This window comes from Cryptotermes secundus, unplaced genomic scaffold, assembly GCF_002891405.2.
Source record: "Cryptotermes secundus unplaced genomic scaffold, Csec_1.0 scaffold47, whole genome shotgun sequence".
Classification (NCBI taxonomy): Eukaryota; Metazoa; Arthropoda; class Insecta; order Blattodea; family Kalotermitidae; genus Cryptotermes; species Cryptotermes secundus.
Window position 1 is genome coordinate 1,662,697 of NW_019721002.1, and position 22,179 is coordinate 1,684,875.

General features: G+C 42.4%; 1 protein-coding gene across 8 annotated transcripts in view; it reads left to right on the forward strand.

The window, feature by feature from the left end:
• The window catches only part of LOC111874028 (dynein heavy chain, cytoplasmic), a 112,713-nt gene that overhangs the window by 82,079 nt on the left and 8,455 nt on the right, over positions 1–22,179 (forward strand). For 4 of the 8 annotated variants that reach the window (XM_023869163.2, XM_023869180.2, XM_023869208.2 and 1 more), the window contains 16 exons: positions 724–932; positions 1,825–2,186; positions 4,031–4,226; positions 8,751–8,868; positions 10,711–10,926; positions 11,251–11,406; positions 11,588–11,761; positions 13,572–13,736; positions 14,958–15,255; positions 16,119–16,330; positions 17,052–17,228; positions 17,941–18,164; positions 18,651–18,813; positions 19,874–20,166; positions 20,797–21,010; positions 21,834–22,028. In XM_023869163.2, coding sequence (XP_023724931.1) covers positions 724–932; positions 1,825–2,186; positions 4,031–4,226; positions 8,751–8,868; positions 10,711–10,926; positions 11,251–11,406; positions 11,588–11,761; positions 13,572–13,736; positions 14,958–15,255; positions 16,119–16,330; positions 17,052–17,228; positions 17,941–18,164; positions 18,651–18,813; positions 19,874–20,166; positions 20,797–21,010; positions 21,834–22,028 — 3,372 coding nt within the window. Of the gene's footprint in view, positions 1–723; positions 933–1,824; positions 2,187–4,030; positions 4,227–4,905; positions 5,105–8,750; positions 8,869–10,710; positions 10,927–11,250; positions 11,407–11,587; positions 11,762–13,571; positions 13,737–14,957; positions 15,256–16,118; positions 16,331–17,051; positions 17,229–17,940; positions 18,165–18,650; positions 18,814–19,873; positions 20,167–20,796; positions 21,011–21,833; positions 22,029–22,179 lie in introns of all 8 variants that reach the window. The other 4 variants (XM_023869154.2, XM_023869171.2, XM_023869189.2 and 1 more) reach the window with 1 other exon arrangement.

The following is a 22,179-nucleotide window of genomic DNA, read 5'->3' on the forward strand; positions in this document are numbered from 1 at the left end:
TGGCATAGACTGATATAATGACATGGCCTTGGGCAACCATGGAATTGAGGGTTCAGTTCCAGGCAAGAGGAAGAGATTGTAATCTTTTCCAGAGCATCCAGGCTGGCCCTGGGGCCAACTCAGCTCTCTCTCTGAGGGGTACCAGAGGCCCTTCCTTGAGGATGGGGTTTGAAATACGAAAAACAGTCTTCACAGTTGAGTACATAATTTAAAGAGGCATTTAGGAAGGCGGACAAGTCACATATCTGTTCAGACAAAGCTCAACAGTTTCCTCAAACCCACATTATTACGTTCAAAAAGAAGTGCAACTTCTGAGTCTTATATCGATGAATAAATGTATTGTCTACTTGTAGTTTTTAAATAAAGGCTGTACAGTGGTACTTTTTTTTTTAATTAATTTCATCATTACTAATATCATTAAATTTTCCATTTATTTGGTCTAAGTTCTTTTGTTTCACTAATCCGGATTATCGCTTAATCCAGATGATCCCCACCCTCAGTTACTCTGGATTAGCAAGGATTTACTGTACTGACGTTTCAGAGAAACATACTGCCTGTCATTGGAGCTTCCATAAAGAAGGTGGCAGCACATTTGTGTGAATCTCCAGCAACAGTCTAGCAGACTACATAGCGTTTAATACCAGAAGACAGCAATCTTCATAGTCAGAACCATGAGAACAAGCAATCCTGCAAGATCATTATGGTCTCATTTTATTGCTTTAGGTTGGACGTGAATTCACAAACCGAGTAGACTTGGACAGACCCACTTGGAAGGCTCCAGATTTCTTCCCGTCTGCAGTAACGAGTCTGCCTGCCCCACCCACACATCGTGATGCAGTAATCAATGCATGTGTATATGTGCACCAGACACTTCATAAGGCCAATGCTCGGCTTGCCAAAAGAGGCAGTCGCACAATGGCAATCACACCACGGTAAGGTTCACTCAGTAGATGCCATGCATTGTGATCCACATGTGTTGTTAAACACAACAGCAGTATAATCAATCATCTGCAGTTGTTTTGTACGAGGCATTCTCATGCATGTAGTGTCAACAGCTCAGTTCATTCACTCTGCCCCCCATCATAGTTACTCAGCTAGTCAAGACATTCGTGGCATTTTATGGAACCCGAAGGTTCATTATCATATCCTCAAGAGCCCACCACTGAAACCTGCTCTGAGCCAGATGAATTCTTTCTATACCCTCACATCCAGAGGCAGGAACATGGTAATGAATCCTGAGGTTCTCCAGAAATCGAGAAGTATCTTGACCAGCTGAGCAGTTGTCAGCTTCTGTTCTGCAGAATTAATGAGAATCAGGCATTATATTGATGTGAGATAAGTTACACAAAATATGTTTTGTCCTCTGTAATTTCTTCCCACCCAAATGATATTCAGGTTATGGCAGTGTGCGTTCTTGTAGGTTGGGATTCAGTGTTTCGAAGAAACATGCTGCCCCACTCTTCAGGGTCAGACTGAGTATTGTGAGGGCAAAGGCACAGTGGCAAACCCTGGAGACCACAGTCTGAACAGTCACCCGGCTGAAAAGCTCAAAACTTACAATTGGGACTGACTTGGGTGGGGAGGCAATCTCTTTGTGTTATTTTTGCTTGCAGCTAACTTGGTGGGACTCCCCTGTATGTACAGCGCCAAAGAGTTTTCACATGCTCACTCTGGACCAATAAGTGTCATTCAGTATAATCAAGTGCTCCTGAAACTTACTGTCGAGTGGTGTGGAATTGTGTTCATAAGATTATACTCGTCTTCCTTGGCAAGAGAGTGGCTCACCAAGGAACACTGTGGCACTTTGTTGGTTTCTGATTTCAGGCATTACCTGGACTTCATCAACCACTTTGTCAAGCTGTATAATGAGAAGCGATCTGATCTGGAGGAGCAGCAGCTGCATCTGAATGTTGGCTTGAACAAGATCGCGGAAACTGTGGAGCAGGTGGAGGAGATGCAGAAGTCTCTGGCTGTCAAGTCACAGGAATTGCAAGCAAAGAATGATGCAGCCAATGCCAAACTGCGCCAGATGGTGAAAGATCAGCAGGAGGCAGAAAAGAAGAAGGTTCAGAGCCAGGAGATTCAGGCTGAACTCGAAATTCAGACAGTCAAAATAGCGCAGAAGCGGGAGGATGTAATGGCTGACCTGGCCCAAGTGGAACCGGCTGTTATCGATGCCCAGCAAGGTGAGTTGTCACAAAGGAATACGAACATTGCATTATAGCCTCTGTGTCTGAAACCGCTACTGTATAAATATTCAGGAAAGTATCGAATTAGGGCTCCTACATTTGCAAGGAAAGATCTGGGACAGCTCAGTCATGAGCAGCTAGATTGTGGGCTGAACAACCAAGGAGTCAGGGTTCAGTTCCCAACAGGGGCAGAGATTTTTCTTTTCTCTGCATTGTCCACACTGGCTCTGGGGCCTTCCCATTTTCCTGTTTAGTGGGACCAGAGGCTCTTTCTCCCAGGTGAAAAGCTGACCACTCACATCAATCCAGTGCTGAGCTAAACAATGCATGGATCTGTAACTCCACTTTGTGCTTCCTTCTTCTCTCATTGACCGCCTCTGTGGTATAGTGGTCAGAGTTCCTGGCTACAGATCCAGAGGTCCCGGGTTCTATTCCCGGCGCTGCAAAATTTAAAGAGAAGTAGTGGGTCTGGAACGAGGTCCACTCAACCTTGTGAGGATAATTGAGGAGCTTTTTGAAGGAAATAGCGGCTCCAGTTTAGAAAACCGAGATTAACAGCCGTGGGGATGTGTTGCGCTGACCACGTGACACCCTCTATCCACAAAAGTTGGCACTTACTTCACCAACAAGCGGCGGTCTCTTGGTCGGTATAGTTCACTTGCGGACTACAGGCCATGTAGTTTATTTTTTTTTAGTCTTCTCTTGTTTCATTAATGAACTTGATACTGGTTGTTTTGAGTGTGGATGGAAAAAAGCATTTCATTTCAAAGTAAGGAGTCAACATTGTACTTCACATCAGGTGCTGTATAAATCTCATAATAACTAAACTGAATTATATGGAAAAGTGGTATGTTTACAGAGGGAAATTGACTTCTCATTTACTTCTGTTAAAAGAGTATTTACTGAACTTGTGTTTCCGTACTGAATTTTGTCATTATTTTTAGTTACTTTTTTAATATTGTTTTGTGGTTAAGAGAGAGAGTACATTTATAGGCACGTGTGTTTTTGTGCAAAGGCTTTGAAAATGGCAACTCAATCCCAACAGTTTGAACAGGGAAGACAGTTTCTCCCTGAGGAGGCCATGGAAACCTCTCATATGCTCACAGAAGGAACAAAAGAAGGCTGTTTCTAAAAACAAGTCTTGACTTGACTCAACTCTGGCCATCGTCCTTATAAGAGCCCATTTGTGGTTGCACTTTTCAGGGCATCTTGCTTTTTCATAGTGCCCCTTTCAGGACGCTCTGTTTTTGTGTTACCCTTTTGAGGGCCTAAGGTGCCATTTGGTCCACCCGGGACCTCATCCTCCCTCTCCTGTGTCTGGCCCTGATCGTCTGTACCTGTTTCCATGACCCAATTTCCTCTACCCCTTTCCTAGTTTAGCTCACTTCTGCCCTGAAGATGGAGGCAGCATTTCCCTTCAGAACACTGATCATCGCCTGCCATAGTGCACAGTGTCATAGTCCAGAAGGCCACAGTGTGAATCTCACGTTCAGTGCAGCTTCATAAACCAGGAGTGTGAGTATTATATAGTTCAATTTCTTATTGTTATTGTTTCTGTTGGATACTGTGTGAAGTCATTGTGATTTCTTGGATTCAAGGTTCTCACAGCAGTGATTATGAAGATTATGAATGTTACAGTCTTCTGGGGTGTAGCACCATGTAATCCAGTAGATCATTACCAATGTTTCAGGGCTTTCAGGAAGATCAGAACAGTACATTCTTCTGAAACATTAGTAGTGATCTACCAGACCACACTGGATCACATTCCAGGAGACAGTAATCCTCAGTTGTGCTTCAGTTCATGGTACACCCTTTGATTTGTGCCTTTTGGAATTCTGTAGCTGTGAAGTCAATAAAGAAGCAGCATCTAGTCGAAGTTCGCTCGATGGCAAACCCTCCTGCAGTTGTCAAAGTAGCTCTGGAATCTATCTGTCTTCTCCTCGGAGAAAATACCACTGAATGGCGAACTATTCGTTCAGTTACAATGAGGGAGAACTTCATCTCTACAATCGTCAACTTCAACACAGAGGACATGAAGTAAGAAGATGGATGGGCCAAGAGGGATATTTTTTTAAATACTTCGTGTTGCATGTCCATGTTTATCCCCACTGTTGTCCGTTTTATTTTAAGTATGTATAGTTCCCTACTCTTGACGTTTGAGCCCTGTAAAGCGGGAGGGAACCTTCAGAGGTGTATGATAGCCATGACCAGGCAGCACGTTGCTGCGTCCTTGGTTTTTAAGGTGAGGACTGTGTCTGTGATCCAGCACTTGGCTGGTTACAGATTGAAGAAGATAGGTTTCTTCTTGGTAGAGTTATGAAGCAAGGTAGATTCCCCATAATATGGCCCTTAAGACAGCAATTCTGCGTGCTGTATGATCTCTGATATGTAGTATTTTTGTCAGAAAAATGTGTTATTAGTTCCAACTAAGGCACGTACTTGAAAGTAGGCAGGTATTCCATCTGTACTCGTGGTTTACTCAGTAGAAAATGGATGATGAAAAAGAACTTCAGACACACATTCTTTACAGGGCTCACTGTTATACTTTTAATATTCTTTTGTTTTTACGTAAATTTTCTTTCAGTTTCCCGACTGTTGCCTGTATCTACATTTTACCTTAGTAGTGTAATATTTGTTATCTGTGAATGCTCTGTTCTCTTGGGTGTAACTAAACAACATTTTATGTTTCTTTTTCACTTTGGGCGATTGACTGTAGCTGTGAAATCAATCAAAAGGCAACACCTTGTGGAGGTTCGTTCGATGGCAAATCCACCAGTACTTGTGAAACTTGCGTTGGAGTCAATCTGTCTTCTGCTTGGTGAAAATGCCAGTGACTGGAAGTCGATCCGTGCTGTTATCATGAGGGACAACTTTATCAATACCATTGTCTCTAATTTCAGTACTGAGGACATTAAGTAAGCATGATTATTGCTAGAGGGCCACTTCTGCTTTTAGTAGCTAATGGGTCAGGAAGTTAAGTGGTTTGGGTCTTTCACATTCAGTACAAACTATGAAGAGTTTATGCAGAAGGTAACTTCTACCCTCAGGATTCTGGTTTTATGGTCTTTTTTGTTCATCTTGATACCAAACAGAACACAGCATTTTGGAAAGTTTACATATTTCTGTTCTCTGGTGAAAAGGTGAGTGGGCACCAACCCTGCTGAGGCTCCTAGAAAGAACTAGTGTATGATCATGTGATTGATAGTTATTGTCAGACTTTTACACCATCCTATTTGCAGTTGTTAACTTAAAACTCCATACATAATGTTTAAATATGTTTATGATCTCTGGTTCATTGTTCATATCTGAATCAAATCATATTCTGTGGACTCATCAGAATAATTCTGTATATACATGCAATCCTTCCAGCCGCACTAGGCCCTGGGGTTTACTCAGCCTCTAACAGAAATCAGTACCAGGAATTAAATAAATAATTTTCCTGGGGAGTAAAGTGCGGCCGGCACGTAAGGCTGATAACCTTACCGCCATCTTTGAGCCGATTGTCTAGATAATGTGGGACCCTCAACGTCTCACAACCCTATGGGCCTTCATGGCCTGGTACAGGGATAGCTTTACTTTTTTTTTACATGCAAAAGCTATGAACACACAAAATCAGAAATCAAAATGGCTGTACCCAGAGCTTGCTTTCCTTCTTTCTTGTGTATGAACTTCTGGAAAGTAAGATCTCAGAAAGTCTTGGGAAGGCTTTATTGCATAATCCACTGTTTATTAAAGCGATTGTCAGAAAAACGTCAGAAGTGTGCTGCATGATCAACTAGTATATATTTTCATTTTAGTGCTGAACTTTTTTTTTTTTTTTTTTNCAATACATAAATTTAGCCTGAGTACTCCATCTCAGATGTATATTTTATAAGGATTACTTGACCTACAAGTTGTTCTCTCCCTGTCCTCTCCCTCCAGTTATGTCCCTTAGCAAGTGCCCCCAACAATCTCACTTGAAGGTGATCCAGAACCCCCAATGTTCTTCCACTAATGTTCTTTCAAAACTATAGCAGACTGTGTCACAAGTATAAGATCAGGAAACTGTTTCAACCATGAAAATTTCAGAAGTGTGATATTTAAGACAGACTTTTAATTTTATATAATTATATCAGTCATGTAGGCTGAATTTAAGATACTCTGTATCTCCTTCCATTGCAGGATTTGTGTACATAAATGATTACACAAGAGTATATTAGCTGTGGTTGTGTAGCAGGGCATTGTCATTGATTTGACATCCATCTGTTGTGAAAGACCCAAACCCTGCAGTAATGTAGTTACTGATCACAGTGGCTGGAGTGTTTATGTGAGTGCTGCATGTGCCAGTATCTAGCAGTCAGACAAGAAACTTCTTGAATCCATTGATGCATGCTTAACCATGTCATTTCCATGAAGTTGTACCGTCCTTACTTCCCAGCCACTTGAATTTCGGTAGTTCAGTGTTTAGTACTTTGTTGTTTTAGTATGTAAGTACAGATCTGTGACTTCTCAGTATCTGCATCCGTATGTTAACTATTCCCTCATTCTGTAGCAGTCAAGAGGCAGTAGGTATGGGTAGAATAATTTGTTTGCAGTGAGAGGTACCTTTGTTTCAGTCGGTATTACAGTCTCAGCTTTTGCCAAAAACAAATTTTCTGTGTTGGTAGCATGTGTATGAAGTGAAGTCATCAGTTGGAGGTGGTATCTTTGGAAAGTGTGAGTAGAGACAGGGGATTGTTTATTTTGAAGTCATTCAGAATAATGTGTGGTTGTGTTTTAATACAAAGGAAGACTGCAAAATGTACATGGGGAAAAAAGTGGAATGTATGATGATCATTTCAAAATAATAGCTATTTTTTAAATCTGTTAGTGTTTATTATGTATGTGAAGGCCATCATGTTCAACTGTTTGCTGTCATAGTTGGTTATGCTGTGACTGAAAGGATCATATCTCTGTTCTGTAATGGTCATTGTGATGCTCTGCAACCAGCTGAAGAGAAAGGTTACATATTTCTCACAAAGTTTGTTCTTATAGGAAACATATGCCAAAAAAACATTTCCTGTAGAGAGTAGCACTGCTTAGTACATGTTGTTTCATCAAATTAAATATCTTTTTTTTTATTGCTAGTGGGCTGGGACTAAGTTCCTTGTACTGCAGTCACTTCTGGCTTACTGTACCAGCCCCAGATGATAGGTGAGGGTGACTGTGGAGCAATTGGCGGAATGAAGATTGGTAGGGGAAACTGAAGTACTCAGAGAAAACATCCTCCAGCACCACTTTGTCCACCACAAATTCCACTTGACCAGACCCTGGGATCGAACCCGGGCCGCCGCACAGTGGGAAGCCAGCGACTAACCTCTTGAGCTATGGCGCGGCCAGGAGAAATGTTACATATTTCTCACAAAGTTTCTTCTTATAGGAAACATATGCCAAAAAACATTTCCTCTAGAGAGCAGCACTGCTTAGTACATGTTGTTTCATCAAATTAAATATCTTAGTATAAACATAGCTGTCTTCCCAGACCATTTCAAAATCATAGCACGAATATTTGTTGAAATCGTGATTTTGAAGTGTTAATTAGTGTTTCGGAGGGATCTGCTGTGTCCATTAGTGTCAGGATAGACCCGTGCACTTTTGCTGGAAGCAGGAGATTCCTCTGGAACTTTGAACGGTCTACCAGACTGTATGGCATCACATGCCAGAAGACAGTAATTTTCAGTCACGACTTGGGAATCTGACACAGTTTGTCACATGTCATGAATTCTAAAATTTTATCCTCTGGATAGACTGAAATTTTCAGAACTTTGCATGTGTAAATATCATTTTCACATTCTGATGGTATGATCAGTGTATAGTATCTCCCTGTATGTGGCTTCCTGTAGGCTTTTCATTTGATAAAGTTGTCCTGGTGTGCACAGCGTGTACAGGACAATAACAGTTAATGCCTCAGTTGTGTACTACTGGGATTTAATATTTGCTTTTAAGGGACAAATATTTATTGGTTTCATATGGAGTGCAGCATAGCTGCAAAGGAGAGTACATTTGTAGGTAAATTTGGTGTAGAACTGAGTGAGATTCATGACAGTTTAGTGATTTTTATAAGTATAACCATAAACTGCATCGTACTGCATTTGACTAACTTTCAGGCATGTTAACATGGCCTTTGTACTATTTTATTTTACTTTAAGACCAAATAAGTTATTTGCAATAGAAACCTGGAATGTGTTTAAAAGAAACTTAAATTCACATGTTGGTTAAGTTTAAACATTCCTAATGATGGTGTGTTATAATAAATATTGTTATTATTTTTTACATTTGCCATCATCTTTTGTGTTTTTTGAAATGTAGCATTCAGTAATTGGATCTGTTTTTTTCATCCACACTAAGAGAGGAAGGATTTGTACCCAATTGGGCCCTTCAGAAGTAACTAGTCTTGAAAAAAAACTCAGATTGTGGACAGTCCCCAAAATGATGTTCATGTTTATGTGAAATGATGGTGTGCAGATGCAGGATTTAAAACAACATTCATTGTGTTTTTAGCACATGTCACAGTATTGTTTGTGTTCTCTTTCTGCAATGCAGTGATGAGGTTCGGGAGAAGATGAAGTTCCGGTACCTCAGCAATCCTGACTACAACTTTGAGAAAGTGAATCGAGCCAGTATGGCTTGTGGTCCCATGGTCAAGTGGGCCATTGCACAGGTAATTGAAAATTAACAATTCGTGCTCCAAAACTCAAAACGGCGACTCATAATGATTTTGATTAAACTTGGTAGTTTCTGGAGACTGTCTCCCTGAACAAGAACGCATAAGTGGTATCTTCTGGGAAGTAATGGTATGTACACCAGAGGCCCACATATGAAATGTTGGTTTTGTTAAAATTAGCCTTGCTGGTCAAACAGATTAATGTTTGGTGTTCAGAGACCAGCAGTTGTCAGCTGAGTAACAGTCAGCTTCATTTCCAAGGTTTCATAGTCAAGGTTAGTCATGTATGAGAAAATATGTGCGCTGTTTTGGACTGATTGATTTTAATCAATACCATTTCCCTAAACGTTAGAATTTCCATTTCATATCCAACAAAGAAGTAAAGTGATTCTCATTCTTGCATTAATGCTTGCTGATTTTCTCAATTATGTGGTTTTTATATTTGTCAGAATATACTGATTGTGTCGTGTAGTTTGTCAGTGAAAGAGGGAGAAATCCATTAGTGTGAACACTGAAGCAGATTTGTGGGACTGATGCAGGCATCAGAGCAATGACAATTGTATCCCAGGCAGGCAGGACAAGCTCTGTAAATGCTTTTAGTACTCTGCAGAATAAGTTCTGTCATGTAAGATTTGAGGCTTTCACGGCGGTGACTATGAAGAAAGCAGTCTTCTGGGATTTGGCACCGTGTATATGTGGTGTTAACCGACGTTTCGGAGGAACGTATCGCCTCCATCTTCAGGGTAGAAGACAAAGTGTCTGCTTTTACCGTTCTCACGGTCTTGTCGCTTGCAGATTTCTNCCATTCAGTCTTACACTAGAGCAGGCATGTTTGTATTCTGTAGTTTTGTACTATGATTATTGGTTTTAATAGCTATGTAGCATAAGTTCTGTTTTATACTCTGTTACCCTGATAGCCATAAGTATAATACATATGAGGTTGGGCCCTTTCAGTACCAATAAAATGTAATTTATGTTCCCTAGTTAGTTAAGTTATTGGAGAAGGTGGGTTTCCCCATGCACTTAGACCAGTATTGGTCCATTGTGCTTCCCTCTATGATATTCTACCAGTCTCTATACCCTACTGATATTGGTACGTACCATCAGTCCCGACCGAGCCAGCGAGTTCGGCCTCTACTGGCTTAGCAGTATCTATAATGCTTCCCCCATCTATCAGAGGCGTTAGAGACTACTGTTGGGCAGGAAATGTCCTTGAATTTGGCTCAGTGACCTCCTTTGGAGGTATGAGGTTCTTTTACGTGCCGTAATGCTACGACACGGGACCCACAGCTTAAAGTCCCTCCCGGAGGACTTGTTCCCTGAATTTTTCCGCCTTTAAAAATTCCACAACCTTCGCCGGGTTTGAACCCGCGTACCACGAGTCATGAGATGGGAACGTTACCTCTAGACTACGGAGGCCGCTTTGTGTTCCCTAACATACTATAATGTAGATTGCTGTTGCATCCAGAATGCCATGATAAACAGTTCTGTACAGTGTTGCCACCTTTTGAGAGACATAAGAAGTGCATGCAACAGCTTTTGCATGGTCCATAGAACACAAAGACTGTACAGCACTGACCCTAACATTTTCCAGGATATTCCAAGTATGAACAGAGAGTAAATCACCTAGAACTTTTCTTGGAATACCACTGGAAGGGTTAAATATCGCAGCTGTGTGTATTCCATATTCCAGCTTCTAATTTTTGATATCTCACCCCAGTTTCTTTACGTTTTAAATTTTTGTCAAGTCTGTGATGCCTTGTCATTTTGCCAATGGGTGATTATTTTTTTGTAATATGTTTGATGTGACTGCGTAACCCTTTATGCATTTCTATGCAGATAAACTATGCAGACATGTTGAAGCGTGTTGAGCCCTTGCGGGACGAGCTGCACTCATTAGAGGTGCAGGCCCAAGAAAACAAGAACCGTGGTGAAGAAGTGACGAACCTCATCACACAGCTGGAGCACAGCATCGCATCCTACAAGGAAGAGTATGCTCAACTCATATCTCAGGCCCAGGCCATCAAGACTGACCTGGAGAATGTTCAGGCCAAGGTAGAGTGTCAGGATTGAATACATGTTGATGTAAGTAGATACCCTGCATTCTTGTAGGGTTCGCTCAACATTACTGCCAGAATGAACAAGGTTGTGGTAGTGTTTTGGCTTTTCTACTACAGATGGCAATGTTACTATCTTTTGTGGTCTCTTTCTCCAAAGAATAAATTTGATTTTTTGTTTTACACCAAAGAAAATGTAGAATTTACGTCATTTCTGTAACCATATTGCAACATGCTATTTGCATGTAGCTGCAGTGTCAGGCAGGGTTCCATTTGAAGGAGTCTTTAAGGGGTTTAATGGTAGCATTTTTTTTCTCCCTAGGTTGATCGTTCGATTGCTCTTCTGAAGTCACTGGGCATTGAACGCGATCGCTGGGAGGCGACAAGTGTGACTTTCCGGTCTCAGATGTCGACCATCATTGGAGATGTCCTTCTTTCGTCAGCTTTCTTGGCATATGCAGGCTATTTTGACCAGCATGTAAGTTAATATTAATCTGAGACCTGAGGTTCTTGTGGTTATGTCAGCATAAGTTTTGAATGGTGTGCCATGTATAGAATAATTGTTTCACTTCTCTGGCCAATCTTGTTTCTCCTCTAACCATATATAATTAATTTGTTTGCCATGACTTCACACTTGTATCTGTTGCATTTACTTCCAGTATCGACAGAACTTGTTTGCGACATGGTGCCACCATCTGCAGCAGGCAGGCTTACAGTTTCGAGGTGACATAGCCCGTACTGAGTACTTATCAAATCCGGATGAACGTCTTCGCTGGCAAGCCAATGCTTTACCTTCTGATGACCTCTGCACTGAGAATGCCATCATGCTTAAGGTAAATAATGAGTAAAATGTAGAATGTTCTTGCACAAAATAGAAATAGGTCCAAGAATACTTGTTTACTTCTACAGGCTCTTATCCTGATGGAAAATACGTGTTATTGTACTGTAAGTGCTCTGTGTTTAACCCTTTAATTGAACTGGAGGGAGGGGGAGATAACTGGAGTTTCTTCTTTGTGCAGAAGTTTGTTCTGGGAGATGATCAGCCTGCAGTAAGTTTATCCCAGAGCCAAAAGCCATCTGTAAACATTCTGTGCCAGGATCCATAATGTTTAAAATTCTGAAGTGCCAGTGAAGCAGTTTTCTGTGTTCCTTTGGTTTGCCTTTGCAGCTCATCTGTCTACAGTTGCATTGTCTTTTTTTTTTCCTTGGCACTACAGCCCCAATGGGCCTAGGCCTACCTCCATGAACTTCTCCATTCACTTCGGTTTTTCTAGATCTTACACATTCAGTAGGACTCCTTGGGCGGGTGATCAGCTCGTTGCAGGGCCCCTACTTTTACACAAACACAGAAAAACGCACACGCCCAAACTAAACAGCCATGCTCTGAGTGGGATTCGAACCCACGATCCCGGTTTCCAAGCGAGCGAAGGCAGTACATGCCTTAGACCGCTCAGCTACCGTGGCTGGCTGCATTGTCTTACTTTGTCTCTTAATAGCTGTTGAGGTGTGTGATAGCCCTAACTAGGCAGCACATTATGTCTGAGATGGACTTCAGCAGGTTCTGGCTTAAGTTTGTCCACAAAGCTTAGACCATTGCTGTTTGTTCTGAAACTGCTAAGTGATGGAGATCAAAACATAATGTCCAAATACATAACTACCCCATGATGTACCGTGATGTAGTAGTATGTTCCTGCTGCTTTCTTGTGGTTTAGTCTATTGAGATGAAGTTTCTGCACAGTGGTAAGAAATGAAACTGAACAGGCTGGTCAAGTAGTAACACTACAGACTTATATTCAGGAGGTCCTCGGTTTGAATCTGATCCAGAACACTGGGTTTTATGGTTGAGGCTTTCACGATTTTCCTCAGAACTTCCGTGAAAATGGTGGGGCCAGTACCTTGATTAGATCGTGAATGCTTCCTTGAAAATCTATTCCAACTGATCAGCCATCCCACCACATACTGCTGTATAGGCTAGATACTGACAGTTATAAGCCACACACGCACATATTAAAATCAAACAGACAGTATCAGAAACCAAGGTGTTGTTATTTTTTAATTTTTTTTTATTGCTAGTGCAGTGGGACTAAGTCCCTTGTACTGCGGCCACTTCTGGCCTATTGTACCAGCCCCAGATGATAGGTGAGGGTGATTGTGGAGCAATTGGTGGAATGAAGATTGGCAGGGGAAACCGAAGTACTTGGAGAAAACCTGCCCCAGTGCCACTTTGTCCACCACAAATCCCACTTGACCAGACCCGGGATCGAACCTGGGCTGCCGCGGTGGGAAGCCAGCAACTAACCGCTTGAGCTAACAAAGGCGTTAGATAGGATCTTGAAGGAGAAACACTAGAAGGAATGTTAATGAAAAAGGGATGCAGTTGTATGTACATGGACAAGAACAGGATTCCTTTGAGAGCATGAGAAGCCGAGATGTCAGATAAGTGATGAGTAGACCAAGTGAGAGAATAGTAAAGAATTGGGAACACTTGGTTACAGGGAACATTCATCCCATTGGAAATGTAAGTGAATGATTGTGTTGAGATAATGATGACTATTTACAAATCTTTGTTCAGTTAATGAACTGGTATGTAAGTCACATATCACCAAGATGACGATATTGATACCATGATATTGTTTGTTTCAGCGCTTCAACCGTTACCCACTGATAATTGACCCATCTGGACAAGCTACTGAATTTATCCTCAACGAATTCCGTGACAAGAAGATAACAAAAACAAGTTTTCTGGATGATTCATTTAGAAAGAATCTAGAGTCAGCCCTGCGATTTGGAAATCCCCTTCTGGTTCAGGTAAAGAGGCATCTGTAATTGTAAGAAAGTGCTGGAATTACAAACTGTTGTATTAGACGAATCTAATGGTCTGTGACACAGGTGTGTTAATAGTCCTCTGACTGCCAGGCACTGTCATAGAACTACCAACTAGAGATGAATTTGCAGAAAAAGTCCCACAGTACTTTGTCAAATGACATTCAAAGGACCACAGGTTTAGATCAAGCAAGACCCTTTTCTTTCCTCTAAACACTGAATGACTATTTACAAAAATGCTGTACTAAATAATTAACAGTGAGCTGATGTCTTCAGTTGTGGAAGTTTCAACACAAGTACACTGAGCCAAATTGATCATGTTGTGACGTGAAGATGGTTGAACTGATGGAACAGAGTAGGTTTTGTTCTTTTACCTGGGGACAGAAGCAGACCCAGCTTCTGAAATGTTGTGTTTCTATGCCTCAAATCAAGACCATTGTAAATGTCCAACGTACATGTCAGTTGAGCCGCTATGTTGTTAGGTTTCCTGTTTCAGGAAGAGTACAGTTATTTGAAATTACTGAAATATTAAATGACTGTTACATGTGTATTGGGTTAGACTTAAAAGATTGGTGCATCACTGCTATATCACAGCACCTAGATATCATCTTAATGACCTTACCAGAACCCACTGACTTACGCATAATGTTGTGATTAAGTTTAAAGCTTTTGACAATGGCTTTGAGCAATAATTTTTTAAGTTCTGAGTGTGATACTGTTTGCCTGTGCCACAGGTGAATTCAGTACATAGAATTGGAGTTTCTTATACAGTGGAATATTCTGTATTAAGTCATTTATATACTTATTGTCAATTTGGGGGACTCACAAGTCTACAAAATTTCTTTTAGTGGCACTTTTCTTCCTTCCATGTTAATATAATTTTGATATTGCATATTTTAATTATGCTAACAGTTTTCAAAGTGAAGAATGCCATCTTCTGGGATGTGGCTCTGTGTAGCTCCTGTGTGAACCGAAGTTTCAGAGGACTGTATCGCCTCCATCTTCAGGGTAGAAAAATCTGCAAGCGAGGAACCAGCTTGAGAGCAAGTGGCTGCAGACTGAGTCAGTTTACACAATATCTGCACGGTACCACCTCCCAGAAGATGGCATTCTTCATAGTCACCACCTCAAATCTTGCATAATTTTCGAAGTGTTTTTCCCTGTAGGGAATGAAAGTCCTCAAACCTACATGTGCTTTTTTTATAGGATGTCGAGAACTATGATCCTATCCTGAATCCAGTGCTAAACCGAGAGTTGCGGCGAACTGGCGGACGTGTTCTTATCACCCTCGGTGACCAAGACATTGATCTGTCTCCATCATTCGTTATCTTTCTGTCAACCCGAGATCCCACAGTGGAGTTCCCACCAGACATCTGCTCTCGTGTGACGTTCGTGAACTTCACGGTGACTCGTAGCTCACTACAGAGCCAGTGTCTCAACCAGGTGCTCAAGGCGGAGCGCCCAGACATTGACGAGAAGCGTTCAGACCTGCTTAAGCTACAGGGTCTGTATTAGTAATGTCTCCATGTTGGTGTTTACCAGTAGCAGTGATATATCCTGTGGAAAGGCTCAGTAACATCTGATGTAGATTGTAACATGTGACCTTTCCATGTATGATAACTTTCTGTCTGCTTTTTCTCATTAGGTCTGCAGTGCAGACTGAAATATCAATCTTTCTACATTTTGGAATGTTGGAGGAATAGCATGAAATTCATTGTAATTACTGCAGATATACCCATCAACCGCTGTCTCCCGCACATATGGCAGCCTTGAGATCCTCTCACGCAACGGTCTTACGTTCTCTGCTGCCAATTCCATTGCTGTAATTTTATGCTTGTCAGTTTCATGTCACTTGGAACAGAATCAGAACTGTGAAGGTAGGGGCAGCCATACCTCCAGATATTGCAGCCTGTCTACCAGACTGCTGGGCATCACACCGCAGAAGATGGCACTCTTCATGGTCACCACTTGAGTACCTGACCTCTCACATTAATGAAACTGTAGGTCTGCCCTGCCCCACCATCCTCGTCTAGTGTGGTCCGAGTACTCCTTTGACATGACCAACATGTGTGCCAGTGCCATCTGAGTTCATGGGTTCATCAGTAGTCTCATGTCTTCTTACTGTGACAGAATTTAAGTACCTTTAGGGAAGTCATGTATTTGTTCCTAAACAAGAATTTCCTGCCTTGTTCACCAAATGAAACAACAGATCTAAGTGGCTGTGTTCGTGTACAGTTCCAGGAAGTTATACACTCACTGTTTGACTGCTATTTACGTTGCATGCCGAGTATGGAAGCACTTGTTAAATTGCAACCGTCTGACCAAAGCCTGATCTGTATGAAAGGATTTGGTACTCATGTTGTGCAGGTGAGTTCCACCTTCGACTGCGTCAGCTGGAGAAGTCGCTGCTGCAGGCGTTGAATGACGCGAAGGGTAAGATTCTGGATGATGACAGTGTGATTACAACACTGGAAACTCTGAAACAGGAGGCAGCAGACATCAGTAAGAAGGTGGAAGAGACGGACAAGGTGATTGGTGAAATTGAAACTGTGTCCCAGCAGTACATGCCCCTGTCACAGGTACGTCCCGGTGTAATTGTGTGTCGTCTTTTTTTGCTTCTGTAGCCATAGACAGTTTTGTAAACTTGTTCAGAATAATAGGTGTGTTTATAGAACATCACCTTAAGTGTTTTAAATTATAATGTTCTGGAAACAATACCTGTGCTTATGGTCCATACCATAAGGGCCGCGTTATAGCTCAAGCGGTTAGTCGCTGGCTTCCCACCACAGTGGCCCAGGTTCAATCCTTGGTCTGGTCAAGTGGGATTTGTGGTGGACAAAGTGGTGCTCGGGCAGGTTTTCTCCAAGTAAGTCGGTTTCCCCTACCAGTTTTCATTCCACCAGATTCTCCATCATAATCACCTGGGGCAGGTACAGTAGGCCAATCAGTGGCCGCTGTACCGAGTGGACCCAGCTGGATTCCACCCCCCACTAAGCAAAATTATGGTCCATACCATGAATTTTAGGGTTCTGTTTTATATTTTCCATAAGTGTCAGATTTCATAACTTGACCATCTATAATGCAAGAGCAATGTACTTAAATGTCTATAATTAGTGTTAGTGCATGCAATGTTCGGATTATTGCTTGGACATCACACTTATTTGTGGTCAGTTGTACGCGGGCCCTTAACATTCCTTCACTGCTTCATCTCCGTGGTTTTGCTTTGTATCAGTAGCATGCACTGTTTATGTACTGAGGAAACACTTCTGTTGTTGGCCAACTTGACTGTCACGGTTGCAGGCGTGCAGCAATATTTACTTCACAATGGACAGTCTGAACCAGATCCACTTCCTGTACCAGTATTCACTCAAGTTCTTCTTGGACATCTTCAGTTCCGTGCTGTACAGCAACCCAAAACTAGGCAGTGTCACCGACTGTGGCGCCAGACTCGCAATCATAACACGGGACCTGTTTGGAGTAAGTAAAAGCAGATGCATTCTGTATTTATATAAATAGTTGCAAGTCACATGGATTGTTGGCTGTGTGTAAGTACATATACGTGTGAGCTGTATGGTTGTCAGACCAGTGAGTAATGAGATTATGGTCTTCTGTCATATCACGCTGTCTAGTTTGGTACGTAGGTGCCACTGCTTCACTTGGGCCCTGAAGATGTAGGCAGTAGATTCCTCTGAAACATTGGTATCTGCCAACCAAATTTCAAGAGGTGTTAAGTTTGAAACTTGGCTGGGCATCAACCATCCTGACGCAGGATCTTGTTCGTTATTCTGCGTCTCTGCAAGCAGTTGCCAGGACAGTACCTCAAATTGTGCCATGACCGCCTCCTTCCACATCCTTTCCAATTCATCATCAGTAATTATTGTACTATATGACACTGTAGTGTCAGATTCTGAGGGCATCATTAAATGAAACATGACATCACATCTCAGAAGGCTGTAATCATGTGGATATGTGAATGGTACTGTCTTCTGGGATATAACGCCGCGTAGTCCATTGAACATCAGCTACACAGCGTTATATCCCAGAAGATGCTGCTGTTCATAACCACTGCCATGAGAACCTCAAATCCTACATTATGAATATATGTTTCAGGTATTTTTTCATATTCTGTTAAATGAAGTGCTTAATCAGAGATATGTGTGTGGTACAGCATTATTTAATAACATTGCAGGTTTGCTATGAGAGAGTAGCCCGGGGTATGCTGCACATTGACCGCTTGACTTTTGCCTTGCTCTTGTGTCGTATTCACATGAAGGGTGCACCCAATCAGCCTAACCTTGATCAAGAGTTTGCTTTCTTCCTGCGTGGAAAAGAGGGGATGCTGACCTCCAGACTGCCCACCATGGAAGGCCTCAATCTAGAGCAGCTAGAGGCCTTATTCCGCATGTCCACAAGGTATGTCATTTTAACATAAGTGTAACAGAAGGAAATGTGAAAAAGTGAAGGCAGAGTATGTCAGCTAAGGAACTTTTAATTCAGTTAAAGATACATTCTCTGTAACATTTCAATTGTCTGGAATATGTAATACTTCAAACTACTGGAGTGTGCGTTGAAAATTCAGGAGGAGAATTTTACAGTTTCCACACATAACCCTTCTGTTCATCATCTCCAATCCTGGAAAATGGGACCTTACAGATAAGAGCAGGGGTACTTTCTGCTCAGTGGTAATCTCTAATGTGAAACTCACCTTAGTTGGATCATATAAACATGGTGCACGTTGCTTGAAATTTTGAATAAAGAGAAATCAGTTGTTTGAAGTTCAGAGTCGCATTCATCCCACAGCTCTGGTTGTATTATTACAGGAGTTTTTACACAAATATTTTGAATAACATGCAAGATGATATCTGATAGATTATGTGTGTTTGTACGTTATGTATTCAGACTGCCAGCATTCAAGAAACTGTCGCACAGAATCCAAGAGATGCCAGAATTTGGAGCATGGTTACAGCAAGGAACACCTGAGCAGTGTGTACCCCAGCTGTGGGAAGAGGACAGGCAACTGAGCCCAGTGGGGAGTGCCATGTACCAGCTGCTTGTCATACAGGTACACAGCTGTCATCTTTTTGGCTTCGCTTCTGTACAGAAATATAATGTTGTACCTTGCGTATTGAAACTGGTCAGATATCATCAGGATACAGGAATTGGGTAGCTAAGGTTTGACAGTAAACCCACACTAATTGAGCGGATACCCTCCACCCATCGATATCATCTGTGGGTGCAGGGTTCCACAGACTTAAGATAGATGCCATATACAGGGAACCCCTGATTTTAAGTTTTTTTTATGGGGGCAGTTTATGTCACATTTACGTTCAGTTCAGATATACGAGAAACTTATCTCTGTAAGTCAGTCTGGGAATATTTGATTTTATATGTCATTGTATTGTTGTATTATATTGGAGAGGGTGGGTTTCCCCATGCACTTAGACCAACTGTTGGTCCATTGTGCGTCCCCCTATGATATTCTACCAGTCTCTATTCCCTACCAGTACTGGTGCATGCCATCAGTCCCAACTCAGCCAGCGAGTTCGGCCTCTACTGGCTCAGTGGTATCTCGATGCTTCCCCCATCTACCAGAGGCGTTAGAGACTACTGTTGGGCGGGAAATGTCCTGAATTTGGCTCAGTGATCCCCTTGGGACATGAGGTTCTTTTACATGCCGTAAAGCTACGACACGGGACCCTCGGCTTAAAGTCCCTCCCAGAGGACTTGTTCCCTGAATTTTTCCGCCCTTAAAAATTCCACGACTTCCGCCGGGTTTGAACTCGCGTACCTTGAGTCACGAGGTGGGAACATTACCCATAGACTACGGAGGCCGCTTTTATGTGTCATTAGTAACAGATATTGATATTTTTAGACTGGATTAGATTATATTAGATTGGTAAGCATTAAACAGTGTTTGCACTGGCACCATCTATGATCTGTTATGCTTCTCTCTTCTAAGATTGCCCCTCTAGCAGTCCCAACTTCAAATGAAGTGCAGTACATTGGTTAGTGGGAAGTTTTGATAAGTCGCTTGACTTCACAAAAGAGAGTCCCAGGTGACGAAGTCATAATTCACCTAGAGCTTCATAGTCACGGATCGTGTGTGATGTGTCTTGCCTCAGGCATTCCGGCCAGATCGCGTGATTGCAGCTGCACAGCTGTTTGTGTCGTCTGTGCTGGGCGAGGACTTCATGCCAGCAGCAGAGAAAGAACTGGACCTTGCAGCCAGCGTAGAGACAGAACTGCGTGCAAATGTGCCTGCGCTGCTGTGTTCCGTACCGGGTTTCGACGCATCTGGGCGAGTGGATGATCTGGCCGCTGAGTTGGGAAAGCCTATTGCCAGCATTGCTATTGGTTCTGCAGAAGGTTTCAACCAGGCAGATAGGGCCATCAACCTGGCTGTGAAATCAGGAAGGTGAGTTGATGTGGTACTCGTTAATGCACTCCAACAAGATGACTCCTGTACTTAGTCCTTTCGGAGCCAAGGCATCAGGAGGAAGCCTTCTCTTCTGCTCCTTTTTCGTCTTTCTCATTCTCAGTTTCTTATCCTTTTTCTCTCCTCCTTTATTCTTCCTTTCACCCTCCATCTCTTTTTTTATATTCTCTGCACCTTACTCCCCTCTCCTCCTCCTCTTTATCTTCTGTTATTCCTTTCCATTTTTTGTGGCCACAGTCAGGCAGAACATATGGGTAAAATGCGATAAATGTAGCTTAATTTTCTGGGATGTCATGCTGAGTAGTCTTAGGAATATTTACCATTATTTTGGAAGAACTGCTGTTTCCATCTTCAGGGTAAAAAAGTAAACCACATGGGAGAAACAGTGAGTTCTACAGTGAATGGAGAGCAAGGACTGGAACTGTGAATGAGTGAGAGCAGAATAATGTGGCATGTGGCCTCCACCCCAGTCCTTCTCATCCCTGCATCTCTGAACTTTTTCCACACCCACTGTACTCCTCTACCGTGATAATGGGGGTAGAAGGGCCCTCTGCAACTCTAGTAACAGTCTACAGACTTAACAGTGCTGTGCTATGCTCTGCTGTGCAGGTGGGTGATGCTGAAGAACGTACATCTGGCCCCCCAGTGGCTGGTACAGCTGGAGAAGAAACTGCACAGCTTACAGCCCCATGCCAGCTTCCGACTCTTCCTCACCATGGAAATAAATCCAAAGGTTCCAGTGAACCTACTTCGAGCTGGACGCATCTTTGTGTTCGAGCCACCTCCTGGTATTCGAGCAAACCTGCTGCGAACTTTCAGTACTGTGAGTAAATTTGCTTAAATTCAGTACAGCAGGACCCCCCCCCCCATTTAATGTTCCTTGATTTAAAGTTTTTTCCTCATTGGTCCCAAGCTCATAGTGTAGCATTTTTCCATGCTAAGTAACCCCCAGTGTTGGGCCACGTGATAGCTGAAACGGTTACTCGCTGGCTTCCCACCGCAGCAGCCCGGGTTCGATCCCAGGTCTGGTCAAGTGGGATTTGTGGTGGACAGACTGGCGCTGGGGCAGGTTTACTCCGAGTACTTCGGTTTCCCCTGCCAATCTTCATTCCACCAATTGCTCCACAATCACCCTCACCTGTCATCTGGGGCTGGTACAATAGGCCAGAAGTGGCCACAGTACAAGGGACTTAGTCCCACCCCACTAGCAATAAAAAGAATAACCTCCAGTGTTGAGATCTGCTTCCTGCCGGACCCATAAGTTGGGCTCTCACTGAATGTCACTTCTTTGTGTTTCGGAGTGCTGTAGTGTTGACTGTCACTCAGGATTGAGCTGCTACAGCCCTGACCAGACAGTGTTGCCTAAACATTAATATTTGAAATTCAGTGACTTTCATATTGATGTTGCATGTGAATATCTTTTTAGGCTAGCTTATAAATTCTCCAAATGTGAAATTTAATGAATCTGATGAACTGATCAAATGAACACTAGAAGCAGTGGATAAAAGCAGTGTCTGATGACATTTTCATTCATTCTTCATTTACTTAGCAGTGCTTTCCCATCTGCACAGTGCTGAATGGGAAGACAGTTGTGAATGATGAACTGACTATAGATTATGATGGCATAATTGAAATCTTCATTTCAGGTTCCTGCATCTCGTATGATGAAAGCACCAAATGAACGTGCTAGGCTGTATTTCTTGCTTGCATGGTTTCATGCCATTGTGCAGGAACGTTTGCGCTATGTACCTCTAGGATGGGCAAAGTATTATGAATTCAATGAATCTGATCTCCGAGTGGCATGTGATACCCTAGACACATGGATTGAAACCACTGCTATGGTAAGTTTGTTAGTGACCATGGAAAGGTAAAGCTATCGCTGGAACAGGCTGTGAAGGCCCATAGGGTTGTGAGATGTCAAGGCTCCCACATTTACTCTAGACAGTCAGCTGACAGATGGCAGTAAGGTTATTAATCCTTATGTATCAGCCA